The following is a 20,513-nucleotide window of genomic DNA, read 5'->3' as shown; positions in this document are numbered from 1 at the left end:
GGTAAGACTGGGCTTGTGGTTGCCTTTGGGAGTGTCATCAGCTGGCACTTTGAGGGCAGCTTGATTAAAAGGATGGCCAGATCTGTGTGGGTAACTTTAATAAATTCAGAATATTCCTGGGCTGTAGAATAGTAACATAGATAAGAAGAGGGAGTCATAAAAGCTGGCAGCTGAATATCACCTTGAGAGTTGAACAGTAATTAACTTTATTTTTAAGACAAGAAAATGATTTCGTTTGAGAACTGGAAAATGCTAAGGATGTAGGTAGGGAGAAGTAATTATTTTACTGTCTCAAGACAATAGCTAGCGGGTACTGGAAAGTATTAAATTAACAGTCTGCAGTGTAGCCTACAAAGTAATCACATTGAAGAGGTACAAAAATGTAGACACTTGACTCTGGTCCTGTATCATATCTTGCCTAAATTCATTCAGAAAAGAAAATCACCTTTTCTGGATTGCTGAAGAGTTGTTATCTACAAAGGCAGATATTTCAGAGATTTTCAACAACAGTAAGAATTTTAGGACTTGGTAATACTACTACTATCTTGTATACTTTCTTCAAGTACATTATTTGTGACTTTCCTAAAATCCTACAGAAGAGAAAATTGAGTCTTAGAGAGATTGACTTTCCTAAAGCTGTAAAACAGACCCTACCTGTCCTGATTCTTAAGCCAGTGAGTCATTTCTACTTCACCTTGATGCCTATGGTTATAATACGGGCATCTGTTTCTCCATCAATAATCCATTCCTGAAATTCAGACATTCTTTGTATGAATACCAGCCAGGATCCTGTTTTCCAATATTTTAAAATCGAAAAAAATTAAAATGTATTACATGCCAATCTAAAACTCCCAACCAGTTTCCTAAATATCAATAAAACACAGCAAAATACCTATATATAAGTAACAGATATATCAGGATGTTAAATGACAAAAACACTTCATGCTGTCCAAAAACTTAACATAGGTGGTAGAAACTGTGTGCAGTACTACATGGCACGTCCCCTTTGACACTCTGCCTACTCTGTAAAGTGTCCACAAGGAATTTTGATGTTGCCAAAAAATGTTAACTCAAGACTTTTCTTGCACATCATTTTGTTTAAAATATTGTACTGAGTTTGGGGTATGTATGTATTAGCCTTTCCTATATAAGCAACCTTGGGGAAACATACTCTATGAAGTTGGGATATTAAAAACCAAAAGAATTCCACAGGGAAATGTTAACTGTAGAGAGATGGTCTGTAGGGTCTGCCTGCAATTAAGTGGCACTAAGCAGAGGAAATGAAAGCTAAAGCCAATGAAAAATAGTCACTTAGTTCTCCGTTTTGGATTAATACATATGTGTAGCTCAGAAAACCAAGGTTCTCTCTGGCAATGTCTTCTTATAATTCACTGAGGTCTGCTGCTGGCCAAGCCCAGGGGATGCTACAGCAGTCACTGGGAAAACTCACAGTAAACATGAACTACCTACACATACAAGGGTACTTCAAAAAGTTCATAGAAAGAATGGTATTATTGTTTAATTAATTCTGTTTTTCCATGAACCTTTTGAAGTAGCCTCATATTGAGGGTGTCTCACAGCACTGGCCTGAGTGGAGTGCAGATCTTAGTCTGCCGGTGTGTGTGTGTGAGGGCTGGTTGGAGTTTTGGGTGGTTGCACATTCGCATACATAGCATTATTGTGCACGTATACTAAGATGACTAGATGGCTAGCGAGAGTCTTTACCTTTCCCTCTCTTATGGCTGTGTTTTCCTAACTCTGAACATCCTGTTTTTGGGATCTGTGCTCAGTAAATGAGCTGTGGAGTCTGTCGGACATGACGGGTGGGAAAGGTGAAGAGAAGGCTGGGTTACAATCATAACTTGGAGAGTACGGCAGTGAACTATCCAGTTGAGTGCTCTGGTATGGAAGCAGACGATGTAGTTCCTCTAGTCTAGAGATTCTCAACCTTCTGGGAATATATGGAGGATTTTGTCTGTAGCTGTTACAGTGACTGATTCTACTTATGAGTATTTTCTGGTGTTTTCTAGCATAGTTTTGTTTGCACATTTTACGTACTGAAATACATATATTTTATTACAAATTACTTTCATTTTATTTCTCCTTTATATTGCAGTTAGTACTATGTTTTTTGTTTTTCTTTTTTTTTAACTGTGTTAAGTATATCACTTCTCTAAATTTCATTTCAGGTAGTAAAAGGAGTCACAACAGTTGTTTAAATATTGTTGGTTCTGGGATTCTCTTTTACTGCTGAAAGCTAATAAATTAGCCAGTTACTGTTTTATAGATATTGGTAGAAGACACAGTATTCTTGGGACAGATACAAAGCCCCTACTATGCTAAGTACTCCAAATGCTTTTTATTTTCTTATAAAACTGTAAGAGGTAGATTTTCTGAAATTTTAGTTAATTCCTATTTTGTAGAGGAAAAAACAGACTTAATCCATTAAGTAACTTGTATAAGGTTTGCCCGGATAGTAAGTGGCAGTACCAGGATTACAACTCATTCTGCGAGCCCCTCCACTTACCCTCCACATACTGTCCTCTTAGAATCCCTGTTTGTTGGGTGGAGAGATGTGTATATATCTTTAGATCAAGATTTTTAATTGTGTGTTCTTCTGTGTTCTTACTAATTTCATATGGCAATTTTTGATGGAAGTGTTTAAAAATCTATGATTGTGGATTCTATCCATTTATCTAAATAATTCTGGCTTCTAAATTTACATATTTTAAAGCTATATTTGAAAGCTAATATAGCTATATATAATTATAAAAATATAACTCAAATTACAAATATGTATACAAAATTTTATGTAATTTCCATATTTCAAAGATAATATACAGATTCAGGAATTTTAATTTTCTTGGTGAATTGTTTTCCTCCTTTATCAGTCCATTTCCTTATTTTGCCTTAAGTAATCTTTATGTATTAATATTACCATATGAGCTATTTGGGGAGTTAGTGTGTGTCTGGCACATCTTTTTCATACCTTTGTTTTCAGTGCTCCTAATTGATTTTGTTTTAGGTGTGTTTCTTAGGAGAAGCATATAGTTAAAAGTTTTGTTTTTTAAAATTAAATCTGAGTCTGTTTTTAAAAGCTCTTATGCATCTGTAACATATTTTAATTCATGAATGTTACTTTTCCAGAATCCTGAAGTTGAGATAATCCAGAGATTAATCTGTTGAGAAACTGAGTTTTGCTTTGTATTTTGAGTGTATTTTAAGTCCAAAATGTAACACAAATTTCTCAGAGCCAATGTTGTGCTGATGGAGTGAGCTATTTGTGCATTTTAAGCTTAAACTCTGTCATTAGTGCTAGCCCCTTATCAGCTTTGTATCTCTAGAGCAAATGTAAGACAGTTTTAGAAAGACATTGTAGCTTTTTGATTATTTGAATATATTCCTAAATTTAGAATAACAAGGGCTAAGCTGTAGAGTTAAATTTAAAGCATAAGAAGTTAAGAGGTTTTACTTTAAGGAGAAGTTGTAAAAAAATACAGATTTGGAATCCCAAATTCCAGAACAGCATAACCCAATATGTTGTTTATTAAACTTTCTAGGGGAATAAGCAAATCACTCTGAATATTCCCTTTTTTGCTCTTTATCTTATGGAGGAATAAATTGCTTGGGTGACTTGAAGATCTGAGTCGGTATTTATTATTTGAATACAGAATAAATTTTTTTGCCATAAAGAATGTGACCATTTTATTTTTTAAGTTATTAGGACAGAATTCTTGTCATTTTTTTTTTTTTTTTAATCTCAATGGCAAAGTAGAGCCATAAAGAAAAAAATGTTAGGAATAATATCTACATGCAAGATAAAAGATGATGAGCAGCTGACTATAAAGATTCATTGAAGGCTAAAGATCTACCAAAAATTGAGGTACCACAAAGGGAAGAATTCAAGAATGTGCAGGGAATTTTTCTATAATAGGATGAATAAATGTGACAAACTTACCAGGCAAGCCTACTGAGAACAAGCTTATCTGTATAGGGCTTTACACATGCAATAAGTTCTATATTTTCTTAAATTGATTTTTAAGAGTTATAATTAATAAAAGCCTCTTACAGCTATAAACTAAAAAATAGTTCAAGTAGGAAGGTAGTTAAGCTGCTGGACCTGGTATGTTTTAACCTTCTTTTTCAGTCTAAGCTTTCCTTATCAGCTCATTATTTGCTATGTTTTTTCCATCTAAGAAAAGCCCACCTTTTGCCTGTAGATAACACTAGAAATACCACTGGAGATTTCAGAGATAGTACGCATCCCCAGAGTAGAGCTGGGCAGTATGTATTCTCAGGATGCCCCCCACTACCCTGTTACCAATGCTGGCTTTTATTCTGTGCAGTGTGGCTTCCTGTTGTGGTGCATGGCCCCAAGCCCTTCTAATGGGGCTGAACTGCTCTATAAGCGCATCATCCGTCCTTTCTTCCTGAAGCATGAGTCCCAGGTAGACAGTGTGGTGAAGGACCTGAAAGACAAAGCCAAAGAAACTGCAGATGCCATCACTAAAGAAGGTAAGATGCAGGGACAGCTTGATTCACCATGTGAAGGAGATGGGATACACTGGCTTAAATACCAGGCTTCCTGGCCTTGTCTTAGCTTTCCTCTGCCAAATGCCAAGGCTACTCTGGAATTTTCTGTACAAAGGCTTTGCCTGTTGCCCTTTACTTTTCCCAAGATTCTTTCTCCATGCCACCTTTAATGCAGCATTCAGTCAGCATATTAGGAAAAAAATGATTTCCCTGTGGTAGGCAGAGATTTTAGAGAATTATCTCTATATACAAGTATAATCTCTTTACTTCAGAGTTCAGGTTGACCAGTTTAATATGCTGTTCAAACTGTTTCTGTTACAGGTCCAAAAGAATGCCCTCTCTCTCAGCTCCCCTAATTCATTCATTTAACAAATCTTTATTTATTGAGGTGTTTAATATGTGCCAGTGGACCAAAGAGACCATACTTCTTGAACTCATGAAGCTTACAGTCTAGTTGGAGATAGACAATAAAATTTTAAAGTGATATATTTAGCAGATGACATAGAGAAAAATAAAGCAGGTAGAAAGATAGGGAGTGCCAGGGACTGGAAGGATGGTTACAATTAAAATAGAGAAAGTTAGGAAGTCTTCACCAAGAACGCTGTACTGAATCAGACTTGAAAGTAGTAAAGGAACCATGGGGAAGAATGCTCCAAAAGGATCTGCAGATGCAAAAGCACTGAGGTGGGAGTAATACAGGAAGTGATCAAGAGAGATAGCAGGAGGAGACAAGGTCAGAGAAGTTGGGGTGGAGGCTGGAAGACAGATCACATAATGCCTTATAGGCCATTGTAAAGGCTTTGGCTTTTCTCTGTGTGAGATGAAGTGCTGCTATTGGAGAATTTTGAGCAGAGGAGCAACATGATCTGTCCTGTATTTTGACAAGATGGCTACATTCCCTGTATTAAGAATAGACTGAAGGCGGACGAGAGGAAATTGGGAGACCAGTTAAAAGGTTACTGCAGTGATCTGGCTGGAGGTAATGATGGTGGCTTGGTTTGCAGTAGTAGCAGTAGGGATTAAGTAGTATTGGATTCTTGATGTATTTCAAAGGTAGACTCAGTAGGATTTCCTTGTGGTTCAAGCATGGAGTCTGAGAGGAGATTCAAGGACGAGATCAAGCTTTTTAGCTTGAACAAATGGAAGGACAGAAGTGCCACTGTGTTGGGAAAAGCTGGATAGAACAGGTTGGTGGTTGGGGTGGTGGGGCAGGATATGGAATTCAATTTTGGACATAAGTTTGAGGTGCATATTAGATACCTACATGGAGTAGTCAAACAGCCAGTTGGATACAAACATCAAGAGTTCAGGAAACAGGTCTGGACTGCAGATATAAATTTGGGGGTCATCAGCTTATAAATAGAATATTAAGCATGACACTAGTGAGATCACCAAGGGAGTGAAGTGTAGTTAGGAAAAAGGAGGTGTGATGACTGAGTCCTCAGGCCTCTAATGTTTAGAGACCAGGGAGATGAGAAACAACCAGCAAAGTAGACTGATCAGGAGTGGCCAATTGAGGTAGCAAGAAAACCATGCGGATGTGGGCCCTTTCATGAAAGTGTGTGAAAGAGGAGGAAGTGATCCATTGTGTCACATGGTGTAGACAGGTCAAGTAAGATAAGGACTGAGAATTGACCATTGGATTTAGCAATAGCAAGGCACTAGTGATCTTGACAAAACAGATTTTGTGGAGTGGTGGGATAGAACTCCTGACTGGAGTGGATTTGATGGGAGAAAAGGCATGAAAGAATATAGACAACTCTTTTGAGAAATTTCCTGCAAAGGGGAGCAGAAGAATGAGGCTATAACTGGAAGAAGGAACTAGGGTACTGAGAATTTTAAAACTTTTTCTTAAGGTAGGTGAAACAAAGCATGTTTGGACATTAATGGGAATGATCCAAGTGAACAAAAAATAAGAGTGAGAGGGTGATTTGCTGGAGCTTTGTCCTTGAGTAGGCCAGAGATAGTTATCTAGTGTACAAATAGACGGATTGCTCAGAGGAGCTCGAACAGTTTATAACAGGAGAGAAATCAAGGTTTATGTGTAGAGATGCTGTTAGTTGAGTATATGCAACTGTGGAAACTTAGAGAAGTAATTGATTGTTCCAGATATCTCAGTAAAGTAGGGAGAAAGAAGGCCAACAGAGAGGATGGGGAAGATGATGGAAAGAGCAGAAAGTATGGGATAGTTATCTAAGACAGGGAATGGCAAACTTTTTCTGTAAAGTGACAGATGATAAATATTTTAGGTTTTGTGGGCCGTCAGGGTTGTGTATCAATCAGCTACTCAACTCTGTCATTGTAGAGCGAAGCAGCCACAGACACTATGTAAATGAGCATGGCTATACTTTGCTGACACCTCTAGGAAAGTGGGAGAGTTAATGGACTGGGACAGTGTCATGTGATTGCCAGATACCATTAAAGGCGCACTTGAAATCTGTGTTCATGAATTTAAAGTGAGACCAGTTCATGTTTGTTTTTCTCCAGCCACATTAACATGGGTACAGCTGAAGAGTAGGTCGAGAGTTGTATTAAGGTTGTGATTTTGAGAATTATGAAGTGAGAGCAGAACTATGGAGTAGTTACTCTTTGACCATGCCGTCTAAGCTGGATAAGGAGGGAAGTGGTGGGGGAAGGACTCCGACTCAGTATAACAGAGGGAGTGAGCTACAAAGATAAGAGGTGATGGTGGGAGAGTGGGATGCCTGACACAAGGTTATGGAGGGATCGCAGTTATTCGTAGTGACACAGGTGTTGAGTGCCGTAGGTAGGATGGAACATAAAGGTTATTGGAGAGGAGGAACTAAGAGGTCAGGTTATCAGGAGGATCATGTATATCTATATGGATATTAAAATTACCAGTAATTAAAATAGGAATAGTGTTGGAAAGGGATATTAAATTAGAAGTTAAACTTCAAGAAATGAGGCAGAATAGCCCAAGTCAGAGATGACTGAGATATAATTGGTGATATAATCTGATGACATGAGATTCTGAAAGTGGCAATGAAAACAAAGACAACACTTACCACACCTCCAGTCCCAGTGGTACTTGGGTCATGGGAGAAAAATACCAGCTATCACTTGAGAAAGCAGGGTCCTCAAGGGACAGATTTCTCTAAGAAATAAGGTAAAGGAAACATTTGGAGGAGTGGGTGAGGATAGAGGTTTTGCTGATGATGGGTCTTGAGTTTCAGAGGGACTCAAGAATTTTAGGAATTGGAGAAAGGTAGGCAACAGACATGGAAGAAGGGAATTCTTTCAGAGTTCTGTGGTAGTTACAGTGTGGAGATAAGAGGTGGCCTGACCACTGGGGAAGTAAAATCCCTCCAAGATAGCTCTCCGACAGCATGATGCCTTAGAGTTGATGCGTTCCCTCATTTCTCCCTCACAGACCTCTCTCTCCTTTGGACTCTTTGGGCATACAATTCTAGTGTACTTCAATATGTTTTTCTACAACTTTAAGTGTTTTCTAACTTGTGGTCCTCCCATTTCTTTTTAAGAGCTTGCTTTTCTGTTCTCTGCCCTAGCCTAGCCACAGCCTCTGGTGATGTCATTTCAGTTCACCCACATTTATTAGCTTCCTGGTCCTCTTAGATATCAATACTCTAAAGAGCAATTTTACTTTGATGTGATAACATTCCTAAACAGGGGTGTTAGAATTAAAATAAGTTAGGAGGAACTTACATGCTGACACATTTTAGACTTTTCTCAAAGCTTCTGGATTCTCTAGGAATTTTTACAAAGGGCTAGTTAAGAGAGAGGCTATGATTTCTTCTTTGTTAACTTTGTTCAACAATTTGAATTGAATTAAGAGAGAGCAGCTGTTGGGCAGCTGGTGGACAAGGGACTACAGGCTCCATCAAAAACAGCTGCAGTTTGTAGACTCTCACAGGAGGCTCTAAAGGCTTCCAGACAACCCTTTCCCCCCTTCCATCTCACGTATCACTCTGGTTCTTATAGCACAGTGCAAGCCACTTGGTAATTAGAAAAGGAAATATCTTAGTCTCCCACAGATATCTTCTTGATGAACGTAGTATCTTGACAGGAACTTGAAGACTTGCAGCAGACTCTTCCTATCATAGAAGGGAATGTGAGAGTTCAAATACAGTGAGATAAAGTATTTCTAGTGCTGGGAATGAGGACTTCATGATTTTGTCAGCATGGGATAGATATGATAACCTAGTTGTCATCAGATTGGTATGTAGCAAAACCTTACAAACATCCAGATACAAACAAGAATTTGATTGTACAAAGGAACACTATTCCTAATGAATCTCTATTGCTTTTGATGCTTAAAGGAGGACAGAGTGCAGATAGTTTAGGTGATACTGTCACGCCAAGAGGCTAGGCTTAGGTGACTTTCAAAAATTTTGCTCAAGTATTCGGGATTTTTGCTCTGAAAAGGTACTTTGTCCATTTCCTGGAAACTCTCAGCCCTGACTACAAACCTCAGTATGCTGTTATCTGAACATGAGTCATCAAGGTTTTGTTATCTAATTGCTACATTAGGCACAGAGCTTGTATTACAAAGAGCTTTGATATAATTTTTTTTCCCTCCTAACAGCCAAGAAAGCTACCGTGAATTTACTGGGTGAAGAAAAGAAGAGCACCTAAATCATTGACTGGATGAAACCTTTCTGCCCTCTCTGTACCTTCCTATTAGAGCTTGATGTTATATTAGGGACTGTGGTATCATCTTAATAATGTTGCCTTGAAAACATTTTTGATATATTAAAAAATGGAATGTGTTGTAAGTTTTTTTGCTTACTTTTGCTGTCTGTATACATAGAGGGAGCATTTTAATTTAAACTTAATGCAGTGGGTACTGTCCAAAATTTTGGAAAATATATTTTGCCTCTGGGTAGGAAATATTATGTTACTATCCTGCGGGAAATGTAAACTTAAAATTATATATCCCACAGGCTCTGTACTTCACTGGCTCACTTTGCATGCATTTTCTCTGTACTTAAATTTAGGATAACCTTTGTGGTTCTACTTCATGCAATGTACAATTTTATATAATTCTTAAATGTTTTTAATGTATTTGTGCATCTATATAGGGAAAGGTTACTGTCTGACTATAACATGCATAATGCTCACAGGGAAGGGGGCAGGAAAAAGCTGTATATGCCATTTATAACCACCTGCCAAAATCTGGAAGGTACCATTGTGCTACTGTGATGTACTAAATAATCCTTAAGAAAATACAAATGGTAATATTCAAATGAACAAAGTGAGAAGTGAGGTTGAATGGAGGTGGGCCTCGTTGTTTTCCTAATATCATAGCACCTGAATACCATTAGAGCTTTGTAAAGCAGTTAGTCACTCTAGTGATAAATGGCGAAATTTCCACGCACCAGTAACATACCTGTTAGTTCTCTGTAGAACTACTAATTGTGTCTTATCTGCTTATAAGCTTTAGATTTGCCCGTTTTTAAGATGCTAAAATCGAAACCATTCCTGGTTTTTCCTTCAAAGCTGAGTAACACGTTCGTTTAGTCTTATTTCTTTCCTGGTCTTTTTAAAGCCAGTTTAAGGAAGCTCCAAAGACTTCCCATCTCTGATTACATAAATGTTCTTCTTTGTATCATTAGCAACAACGTGCTAATGATGACACCAAGCTGGAAAGGCAATTCTGGGAGAATGAAAGCAAGTGTGATATAACCTATAATCTGATTTGCAGTGGTTAAGTCAAACTGCCTTCACCTTTTTTTTCCTCTGTACTTTAAGGTCAAACACAAAAGTCCTCCCTCATTTACAAGTCAGAATCATTTGTAGTCTACTGAAATGCCTTCATCTTTATCCTTTGTTTTGATAAACTGCATATGACTACATGGTCTGAGAACAGACAAAAAAGTAAAAATACCTCCACCCTGATCAACCAATAGCTTATTGAGATCTTGATAACTTGCTTGGATTAGAAAATCTGAGCTTTACATCATACTGTTAGGATCCTTTTGATTTATATTAAACTGGACTAAAACAAGTATATACAAAACTAACAACGTTAAATATCCAGCCAGTAAAATATTTTGAAGGCAAATAAAGATGATTAGTGTCTTTTAGATAACAATCAGGCAAGATCACAATGATGTATCATGATGTAAAAAAAATAGTAAAAATTTCAAAAATAAGGGACAGTGTCACCCAAATATTATAATAATATGGATCAGAGCAGATAGTGTTTCTGGGAAAAGTGACTATTAGGTATCTTACTAGTTAAACTTAAAAAAAGAAAACTGGAAAGCAAACAATTATTATTCAGAGAAAAATCAAGCCTTAGCTTAAAAAAAAAAAAAAGGTATCTCTAGGAGTATTTAAATCCTTTTCCCATAATATATAAATGACACTTTTCTTGGTGATTGACAGAAGAATGAACATTAGCAACTTTTAGCATATAGGATATCTAATCAGATAGTATACAGAATATATTATCCAACAAGATGGGGAGGCATGAGTTACTATTGCTAATAATTACTTAGAAGCTAATATAAGTTTAAAAACTACCATAGTAAAATATATTCTGAATGCAAATTTTTTTATCCTCTTGATATCATAGCTTTCTCCTACAAGTGCATTCTGCAAGAAATTTAAGTTACTGTTTTGGGCAGGCAAAGTGTACATGTTATCAGCAGAAGTTAGACTTGAGCCCTTCTGTCTCAGTTTAGATTTCCCAAATAAAATACTGCCATGGCTAGAATATTTGAAAGCCAGTTGAGCCTGTGCCTCGCTAGAAGGCAAGTATTATTTTTATGTGAATGACATTTTAAGGGTATGTAAAGTTACAGAATTCCTACTACACATGTTAAAGTCTTCAAAATTGATTTGTTTACCTTACATGAAAACTTCAATCATTCAGATCAACAAAGTTACTACTGCTCTGGGGAGGTCTTCTACCCACAGCCTGAAGAGAATGAGCATAGCCTTTAAATAAGTTATCACCTATCCTGAAGATGTGATATATTGAATGGAAATGGATGTAAATAAAATTTGGTTCTCATTTAACTGTTACATTTCATTTTATATTGTTGGGCTTTTTTTCCCTAACCCAGAACTATTTAAACACAATTTTTAGTAAACACATAAAAACGAACCTAAAACACTTTATTAAATTCCATTCTTCATGTGGCTTGTAGTTTTCCCTTCGTAGTTACTGTGTGCCAGAGGAAAAGACATTCCCTAAATATAGCAACCAAAAAAAGTTTCTACCAAGTAGTATCAGATTTAAAGGAAACCAAAGGCACTGCTTTTTAAAACGTGCATATTACATTATTCTAGAATCATGGTATTTAGAATAACACAGGTACAATTTAGATCCTTAGCCATCAAATATTATACTTCTATATAGTGTGGCAGGAAAGTAAATATATTTGAGAATGATATTAAAAGTTTTTCTGGCTCTTTAATATTAACTATTCAAATCTTTTATAACATATCTCAAAGAACTAAGAGCAATAAGGAGTGTCTTTGGTTAGATCAGTGGTTTTCAAACTTCAGCACACATCAGAATTTCTGGGCCATGGGGGCTGTTATTAAAACAGATTGCCGGGTCTTATGCTCAAAGTTTCTGATACAGTAGTTCTGGTGTGGGCTGAAAATTTTGCATTTTCAAATCGCAGGTGATGATGGTCTAGAACCTGCACTTTGAGGTAAAATCACTGGGTTAGGTAAATGCTATTTCTACACTTAGTACACAGGTTTTCAGACTTGGCTGCATACAGAATCACTAGAGGACCTTTCCAAAAATACTGATATCTGCCTCCACAAAAGAATTTTGATTTGTTTACCGTGGTACCCAGATGCCAGTATACTTTAAACTCTTCAGGTGATTCTGATGTAGCCAGGGCTGAGAACCACTGGTAGAGACCAGTAATGATGCCAGGAATCCCAAGGTCTGGAGAATTTGTCTTAGCTAGCTAGTTCATCTGGTGTGTCAGCTTCCTATTGCTGCTGTAACAAATTACCATAAATATATTCCTACAGTTCTGAAGGTCGAACATCCAAAATGGGTTGCTGGAGGAGGATGCATTTCCTTGCGTTTTCCACTTCTAGAGGCTGCCTGCATTCCTTGACTTGTGGCCTTGTTACTCTGACCTCTGCTTCTTTCATCACAGCTCCTAAGTCTGACTTGCCTTCCTCTTATAAGGCCCCTCATGATTACACTGGGCCCATCTGGACAATCCCTTCAACTCAAAATTACTAATCACACCTGCAAAGCCCTTTTGCCCTGTAAGGTAACATTCATAGGTTCTGGGGATTAGGATGTGGACATCTGTTTGTGGGGGGGATTATTTTGCCTACTACACCTGGTCTCTCTTTGGGTACACAGAGTTGTCAGAAAATAACTGCAAAGAGCAATCTTAATATTGGAAGGGAGCTAAAGGGGGACTGGAGAAAACACTACCCTATCCAGGTAAAAGACTGAGTTTATCCTCTGGAGATAGTAAGAGGATCTCTGGAATGGGAGACACAGAGTCAAGAGAGGGATATTGTATTAAAAACAAGACTGAGTGACTAAATGCTGAGACTGACTTCACCCACCTAGCCTTCTCCCACTAGGCTCCCAGAACGCTGACAAGCAGACTTTTATCCCCCTACAATAGTTAGACTCCTCCTGGGGAAGGTAATCACCTCTGATGTTGGAAATTCTCCCAAAGGTGTCCCAGCCATATATCCCTTTAGTGAAGCTCATTGGCTACAAACCCCTTCTTATGTGCTCAGAACTTCCAATCAGCTTTTTGGTCTTTCACTCTTAGAAAAACAATAATAGGAAAGCCACTTAACATGACAGAAATAAAAATAGAAGAAAATGAAATTGGAAACAAGTCTATAAATCATACCTTCTGAGAAGAAATTACATACATGAAATAAGAAGATACTGGAAAAAGGAAACATGCAGATGACAAGACAGCTTAGAGAAGCTGAAAAAATAAATGAAAAATTCAATAGAAAGGTTGGAAGGTAAAGCTGAGGAAATCTAGGAAGTAGAATATAAAGGCAAAGAAATGGAAATAATAAGAAGAAAAGATGAGAAAAGTGAGGACCAGTCCAGCAGGACTAATAAATAAGGAGTTCCAAGAAAGGTCAGAAAGGGAAGAAAAATCATCAAAGAAATTTTCAAGAAAATTTCCCAGAACTAAAGAACACAAGTTTCTAGATTGAAAGCCCACTAAGTACCCAGTACAATGGGCAAAAAAAGATCCACAGAAAGCACACTATTGTGGTATTTCAGAATATTGAGAACCAGAAGTTGTGAGTTTCAATAAAAAAAATGTGAGTCACAAAAGATTATGAATTAGAATGGCTTGAACTTCCCTTCAGCTGCAACATATGTCAGAAGACCATGAAGCAGTTCCCTTGAACTTCTAAAATAAGCTGACTTCCAATTCTATGTGCAAACAGAGTAAGGGTAGAATGACATTTTCAGATGTACAAGCTCTGAGAACATGTACTTCCCTCACACTTTTTTCAGGAAGATCCTGAAGATGAGATACACAAAACAGAGGAGTAACACAAGAAAGAGGAATACATGGGATACAGTAATACAGGATCTCCAAAACAGCAAGGCAGTGAAATGAGTCACACTCTAGACACTGGTGGAGAAAGAATCCAGACTGAAGCTGTGCACTGGGCCTAAAGAGTAAGAGATTAAAGTCAGGCAAAAGTCTCCAGAAAAGACTTCTTAAAAAAGGTGAAATAAATAAACTACCTGATGTAAACAAACTTTCTTAAAGGATATGTTAACAACTGATAATTTGTGGTTGAATTAGTGATATATATTTGGAAAACTAAGCAAATGAAAGAACAGAATAATTAGTTCCATAGAAAACAAGAACTCCAGAAAACTAAAATAACCACAGCATACTTCAGTGTTCCTCAAACTTTAATGTGCATAAGTATCACCTGAAGATCTTTTTAAATGCATTTAAGTTTGGGGCTGTGATACTAATGCAGAGATATTGCATTTTTCACAAGCTCACAGGGGAGCTGCTGGTCCCTAGATCACGCTTTTGAGTAGCTATGAATGCAATGTATGATAATAGTGTAAACTCTGAACAGTAATTAAAATTATGAAAGATATTGGTAGGATGGGAAGATTGGAAGCATGCAAGCGTACAGTGGGGCAGAAGGGAGGAAGGAAAACTAAATTCTCTTCTACAGATGGAAGTTAATGCCTAAAGCTGAAACAAACTCTTATTAAAACTAACTGGCTCTTTAAATTATATACAAGTATAATTTTGGTAACAACAAAGTCCTTAAGAGTGGACAAAGGATGTGAACATGGTTCACTGAAGTGAATATAAATAGTCTTTCAACATATAAATAAATGCTCAAATTTGCTTACTAGAAAAGATCCTATTTTTCACTTACTGATTAGCAAAAGCTCAATTCTGCAATGATTTCAACAACGTGAAGAAACACCAATACCAGGCCTCAGGAACAACAGCAATCAGGATAGCTCAAAATCACCATTTTCAGAAATAGTGCTTTAAAGTAATAAATTCATATGCACCAATCCAATTTAGTTTCTTGAAAGAAAGTGTACCTTGTGGTGCTAAAGCATAGGTAATTTTTTTTTTTTTTTGGGCGGCTGGCCCTCTGGGAAACTGAACCCTTGACCTTGGTGTTATAAGGCCATGCTCTAACCAACTGAGCTAACTGGCCAGCCCCACATAGGTAATTTTAGAACTCCAATGAAAATAATGGTCTTAAACCTATAAAGCAAGCAAATTTAAAGCTTAAAATTCAGGACTTTCCATACGGCAAAAAACTAGCAATTGAGCAATTTGATAACAGACTAAAAGACTATGATCTACAGACTGGCTGTTCATAGATGCCACAGAGGACTTACCACTTTCTTCTAGTTTTAGGCTCACACTGTCCAATCTTCCACTACCTATTTCATTCTCTTTAATTAGCTCCTCTACTGTCATTAATTAGTTTAAAAGTAAAAGCTATAAGTCAGTTTCAAATTTTATTTCATTGACTTAAAAGGTGAACAAAATGTGTATTTCAAATCTTAAACTTACTTAACTGAAACATTTGTTTACAGAGGACAAACAGATATAGGATTTCAAGCAATTTATGGTACACTACACTGTCCATTTAAAAATATTTTTTTTCCACAAAAACTCTGTATTGAAAGACAAAAAAAATTCTTTCCTTAATACTGCATAAAAGCTATGTGCAAACTTCTGATGTAAATTTATTTCATTGTCAACTCCAGTGATGAAGATGAGAGGCACAAATGTTCATAGTTCAGTTACATGATGCAAACAAAAAGCTTCTGTTTCCCTCAGATACAAATTAGAAGCCTCTATTTATACCACACACTTGATGCTCATACCAGGTCACTTCTTCTTCTTTCCTTTCCCTTTTTTACTTCCCTCTCCTTGCTGAAGACTTGGGTCACCAACTCCAGGTTTTTGTGTCCTTGTTTTTAGTTTAGGTATCATTTCTGCTGCATACAACATGACTGACTTACCTAGGAACCAGAAGTTAGGCTTAGTGTATAATCTGAGAAATAAGACATAAAAGGTCATTAACTTGACTATCATAAAGTCCAAGAAACTATTAAATCAAGAAAATGGAATTAAAAAAAAAATCAAATAACTGAAGACAGCGAGTTGCTCAAGAGCAGGAGAGAATGTACTGAGAGTGAGAACAATGCTGAAAATATTTAAATTAACAAAATCAAAATGTAAGACACTAAGTTTGAAACAAAAATTCTGGTCTTGATCCTTGTAATTGTCTTAAAGATCAAAGGAGAATATACCTAAATATAACAAGTTGGCGGGGAAAGGAATGACAACTTCTAACAGAATCATAAGTTTCTAGCAATACCTATGAATCCTGACAGATTCGGGTATATAAAAACCAATCCATTTTAATTTGACTAAAAACAATTAGGTTGGCAGTTTGTATGACATTTTAATGGCTTTTAGTTGAATTAAATGGAAGTTTAATTAAACCAAAGGAAAAAAATTAAGAGCTCCATTTTTTAAAAATTAAAATACATTTTTTAGAAACAAAGAGTTCAGAAAACTAAACGTACACAAACTCTTATCTTCCCAATACTCAGAACTAACATTTTGTTATATTGATGTCTAGTTTTGTTTATTTTTCAATAATATATTACAGATGATGATATACTCTTTTCTGAACATCAGCCCCCTTATCTCCACTCCCCGCTCCCTGCTCACCATTAGGTCTTAAGAGTGAGTGTTTTTTCCTTCCAATCCATTTCAAAAGCATTCACATCAATAAACATTACATATACATCTATCAATAAGCAGTAATATTTCTTATTTAAATTTACCAAAGTGGTCCATACTATGCATGCATATCTCTTGCTTTCTTCACTCAACATTGCTTTTAGGTTTATTAATGACAGAAATTATTATTAACAGACCTCAAGGTCTCTAGGATCTGAAATGGCAATTAATATCCAACCACTTAATAATTTTATACTCAAACTGGGAGCAATGATATACTTCCAGAAGTTTATAAAATGTTCACAAGACTATTTTTGAAAAATGATTAGTAGGTTTCATCACATTCTCAAAAAAGAGCTTAACCTAAAAGAAGTTAGAACCACCGTTTACCTGTCTGCATCAGCAGGAGTCCTTTCTCTGAACTAATATGTAGAATGCAAATTCTGATCTTTACCTTTCAAAAGATCAGTTTTAGAACCTTTTTTGTTTTATGGAGGAATATCCCTTGAATTCATTAAAAAAAGCTTACGTGATGGGAATTGCACAAGACAAAGGCTGCCATCTTCCTGTTTGAGCTGGACCCGGACTCTGCCTCTGTATTGAACATCACGATTCCATTCTCTAGAGTACATTTTATTTTTCTAACATTAGGGGGAAAAAAAATAGCTTTAAGAAAGTTATTACATAAATGGGATGAGTATGGAAGACAGTGAAGAAAGAACTACATCATACCTCCAGAAATACATTAAGTCCAACTGCTGCACATACATCTTGAATCTCTGTAGCTGTAGGATTTTCAACAGCCTGAACAGTTAAAAACAAAAACACTAAACAGCTTAGTTTTAAGTGGATACTGCTGTAGTGTTGTGTAAACCATTTCAAATACTATGATCAAAGCACGTACCAAAACACTAGGTTTCTTTACTAGGTACAGTTGTTCCAATTATAATTTTAAGAATTCTTGGGAATAACACTGATGCATAACTGTGCGTCTGCCTCCCTTCCAACAGATCATAATTTTCATGAGGGCAACCACTTTCTTTTGTTCACCAGCATATTACCCAGCACCTCGCATGGTATTTTGTTTTTGGCAGCCAGCTGGTAAGGGGACCCAAACCCTTGACCTTGATTTATAACACCAAACTCTAACCAACTGAGCTAATCAGCTAGCCCCTACTGCATGGTACTCTGAATATAGTAGGTGCTCAGTAAATACTGACTGGTCACACAATTACACGTACAACCACTTTCACACAAAGCAATACTACAGAGCAGTGTTTTCAGCAGGAGAATTTTACCCCCCACCCCCTTCCCAGGGACATTTGGTAATACATGGAGAGGTTTTTGATTGTCTCAACTTGGGGAGAAGGGGTAAGAAGGGGATGACCTGTGATCTAGTGGGTAGAAGACAGGGATAATGCTAAACATTTTAAAAAGCACAGGACAGCTCCCTACCACAAAGAATTATCTGGCTCAAAATGTCAATGGTGCTGCTGTTGAGAAACCCTGCTACAGAGCAATAGAATTAAACTACACTAAAAACGTGGATAAATCTCATAAGCTTAAACTTCTGGGGGAAAAAAGAAGACACCAAAGTACATTAGTGTATAATTCCATTTATATAAAATTCAAAAACAAGCAAAAGTAATATATGGTGTTGGAAGTTAGAACAGTAGTTATTCTTACATGTGGAGGGGACAGTGACTGGCAAAGGACATAAAACAATCTTCCTGGATGCTGGTAACGTTTTCTTTTTTAATTTGGGTGCTGGATACCTGGTATAGTCACTTTTTGAAAATTAAGCTATACATTCAAGATTTATGTATGTTTCTGTATGTATGCTACACACCAATAAAATTTTTTAAAAATTCAATTGTTCACCAAATTAATCTGAAGTCTTGTTACCAGAGGCCTCTGTCACAGTGGCTTAATGTCAGGCATTATTCGAACAAGTGCGTTGGCATCTTTCTTTTCCCCCGAGGCAGCAAAGTAGACTTTACACATATAAGCAGCAAAATGAGAGATATTTAATAATATAAGAATAGCTAATTCATTGCTTCAGATCAAGGTGCTTTAAATCTATCATTATATTACACAATGTAAATGACTCTTTTAAAAATAAAGCATGACATACATTTTAAAAATAAAAAGCTTCTATGAAAGTCTTCACTTGGCATTAGGTATTTTCCAAACTTAAGCCATCAGACCAACTAAAAACTTAGGGTTTTCCTACCGAAAAAGCCCAAGGGAGAAATCATTTGCGGATATTTCAAAAAGTCAGTGGAAAAACAGAATTAAAAGATCATATGAATCTTTCCATCCATGAACTTTCTGAAGTACCCTTGTATCTTTAAAAACTGTAACATCCTACTTTGAAACAGTATTAATTTTAAAGTAACTTTATCCCTCTCAAAAAAAAAAAAAAAAAAAAAGATAATGAAGATAAAACTCAAGTCTTTTGCACTTTTTTTTTTTTTTTTGGTGGCTGGCCGGTACCGAGATCGATCCCTTGACGTTAGTGTTACAAAAGAGCCAACTGGCCAGCCCTCACATATATTTTTTAAAAAACACAACTACATTATGAACATTATATTGTACAATGTCGTAATTCTGATCTCCTCTATTAAGGGAAAGATTGTCATAACCTTGGTTTAAAAAAAGTGTAAACGCTACACATCCCCGTCTCCACTCACTTCCTTACAAACACAGGCTCATTAAGAACCATTTTTAAAAATCCCATCGGCTACACATTAATACCTTTCTGTTTCAACAATATTAAGGAAAGCACCCCAATCCTTAGCTGCTGTTTCTCCTCAGGCCCTAAAGAAACGCAGTGAAGTAAAAGAAGCCCTTGTGGCCCTAAAAGGACAACCTCCCCAAACCCCTCAAGGGCCGAGGTGCCAGCAACCCGCTCACCTTACTTATGGGGATCCGCCTCCCCTCCGCGATGGTCTTCTTATTATTTAAATAAGCAGGATAGATACAAATAAACCTGCCACAGAAAAAGCACATCTGGTATCACTACAGCAGTTATTTCCAAAAATACATTCCTTCAGTTATCATCATCGCTGGTACACCTATACTATTATTTAATAGTTTTTCTTTAAATTACCTCCTTACTTAAAAAGGAAACTTTATTCACTACCTTGGCACGGAAGACACGGTGAAAAAACAACAGCAACAAAACAATGCGGTAACTGTCAAGTAGGACCCAGCTGCCTAGCAAAAGGTCGGGAGGGTGGGGCCCGCCCTTCTATAAAAAGTAAGGTGTCGGGGGTATTAAAATCTTTAAAGAGCCTACATGAGCCTTTCTGAACGTACCGATCATTAAAAGAACACCTCTCTCACTTTGTGATTCTGTTACTTAATATCATGTCCTCGTAGCACCCAAAGTCTTTTGCCTCCATACAATAAGTAGACCCTGAGGTCCCTAAGGGGGGAACTTCGGGAGCCCCGAGGAGCTGGCGCTGCAGGATTCCCGGAGGGACGAGCGGCCCAAGCAGGCGCGCAGAGCCCGCGGCTCGGCCGGGCTCAATCGGCGAGGCCGTTCTCAAGGCTGGAGGGTGGCTTCGCAGCAAGCCCCTTTCTTCCCCAGGACCCACCTGTCCTGGTCAGCAGGGGACCGCGCGGCAGCACAAGCCATCTTGCCGAAGGTCCACACAGCGCCAGCCCAGGACTCTCAGGGAGAAAATCAGCCGGAGTACGGATCTGAGAAGTCCGAGGCCGCCCGCTTTTCCGGCGGAAGTCCTGCCCCCCGAAACGGCT

The 20,513-nt window shown here is 37.3% G+C and overlaps 2 protein-coding genes across 3 annotated transcripts in view; one reads left to right on the top strand and one right to left on the bottom strand.

The window, feature by feature from the left end:
* Positions 1-11,538, top strand: part of REEP5 (receptor accessory protein 5) — a 40,032-nt gene extending 28,494 nt beyond the window's left edge. The window contains exons 4-5 of the mRNA XM_063086322.1: positions 4,347-4,515; positions 9,098-11,538. Coding sequence (XP_062942392.1) covers positions 4,347-4,515; positions 9,098-9,147 — 219 coding nt within the window. The 3' untranslated portion in view covers positions 9,148-11,538. The remainder of the gene's footprint in view (positions 1-4,346; positions 4,516-9,097) is intronic.
* SRP19 (signal recognition particle 19) lies at positions 3,801-20,513 on the bottom strand. Of its 2 annotated transcripts, XM_063086324.1 has the most exons (6): positions 20,351-20,513; positions 19,665-19,740; positions 17,481-17,552; positions 17,278-17,389; positions 15,881-16,018; positions 3,801-4,469 (listed from the first exon to the last, which is right to left on the bottom strand). In XM_063086324.1, exons 1-5 carry the CDS (start codon positions 20,389-20,391, stop codon positions 15,885-15,887), a joined length of 435 nt encoding a protein of 144 aa, XP_062942394.1. In that variant the 5' UTR covers positions 20,392-20,513; the 3' UTR covers positions 3,801-4,469; positions 15,881-15,884. The 2 variants fall into 2 exon arrangements, with proteins under 2 accessions (XP_062942394.1, XP_062942393.1); XM_063086323.1 differs by lacking the exon at positions 3,801-4,469 and having other exon boundaries at positions 15,702-16,018; positions 20,351-20,510.

This window comes from Cynocephalus volans, chromosome 2, assembly GCF_027409185.1.
Source record: "Cynocephalus volans isolate mCynVol1 chromosome 2, mCynVol1.pri, whole genome shotgun sequence".
Lineage (NCBI taxonomy): Eukaryota > Metazoa > Chordata > Mammalia > Dermoptera > Cynocephalidae > Cynocephalus > Cynocephalus volans.
The sequence above is the reverse complement of the archived record's forward strand: the minus strand, read 5'-3'. Positions and strand labels throughout refer to the sequence as shown.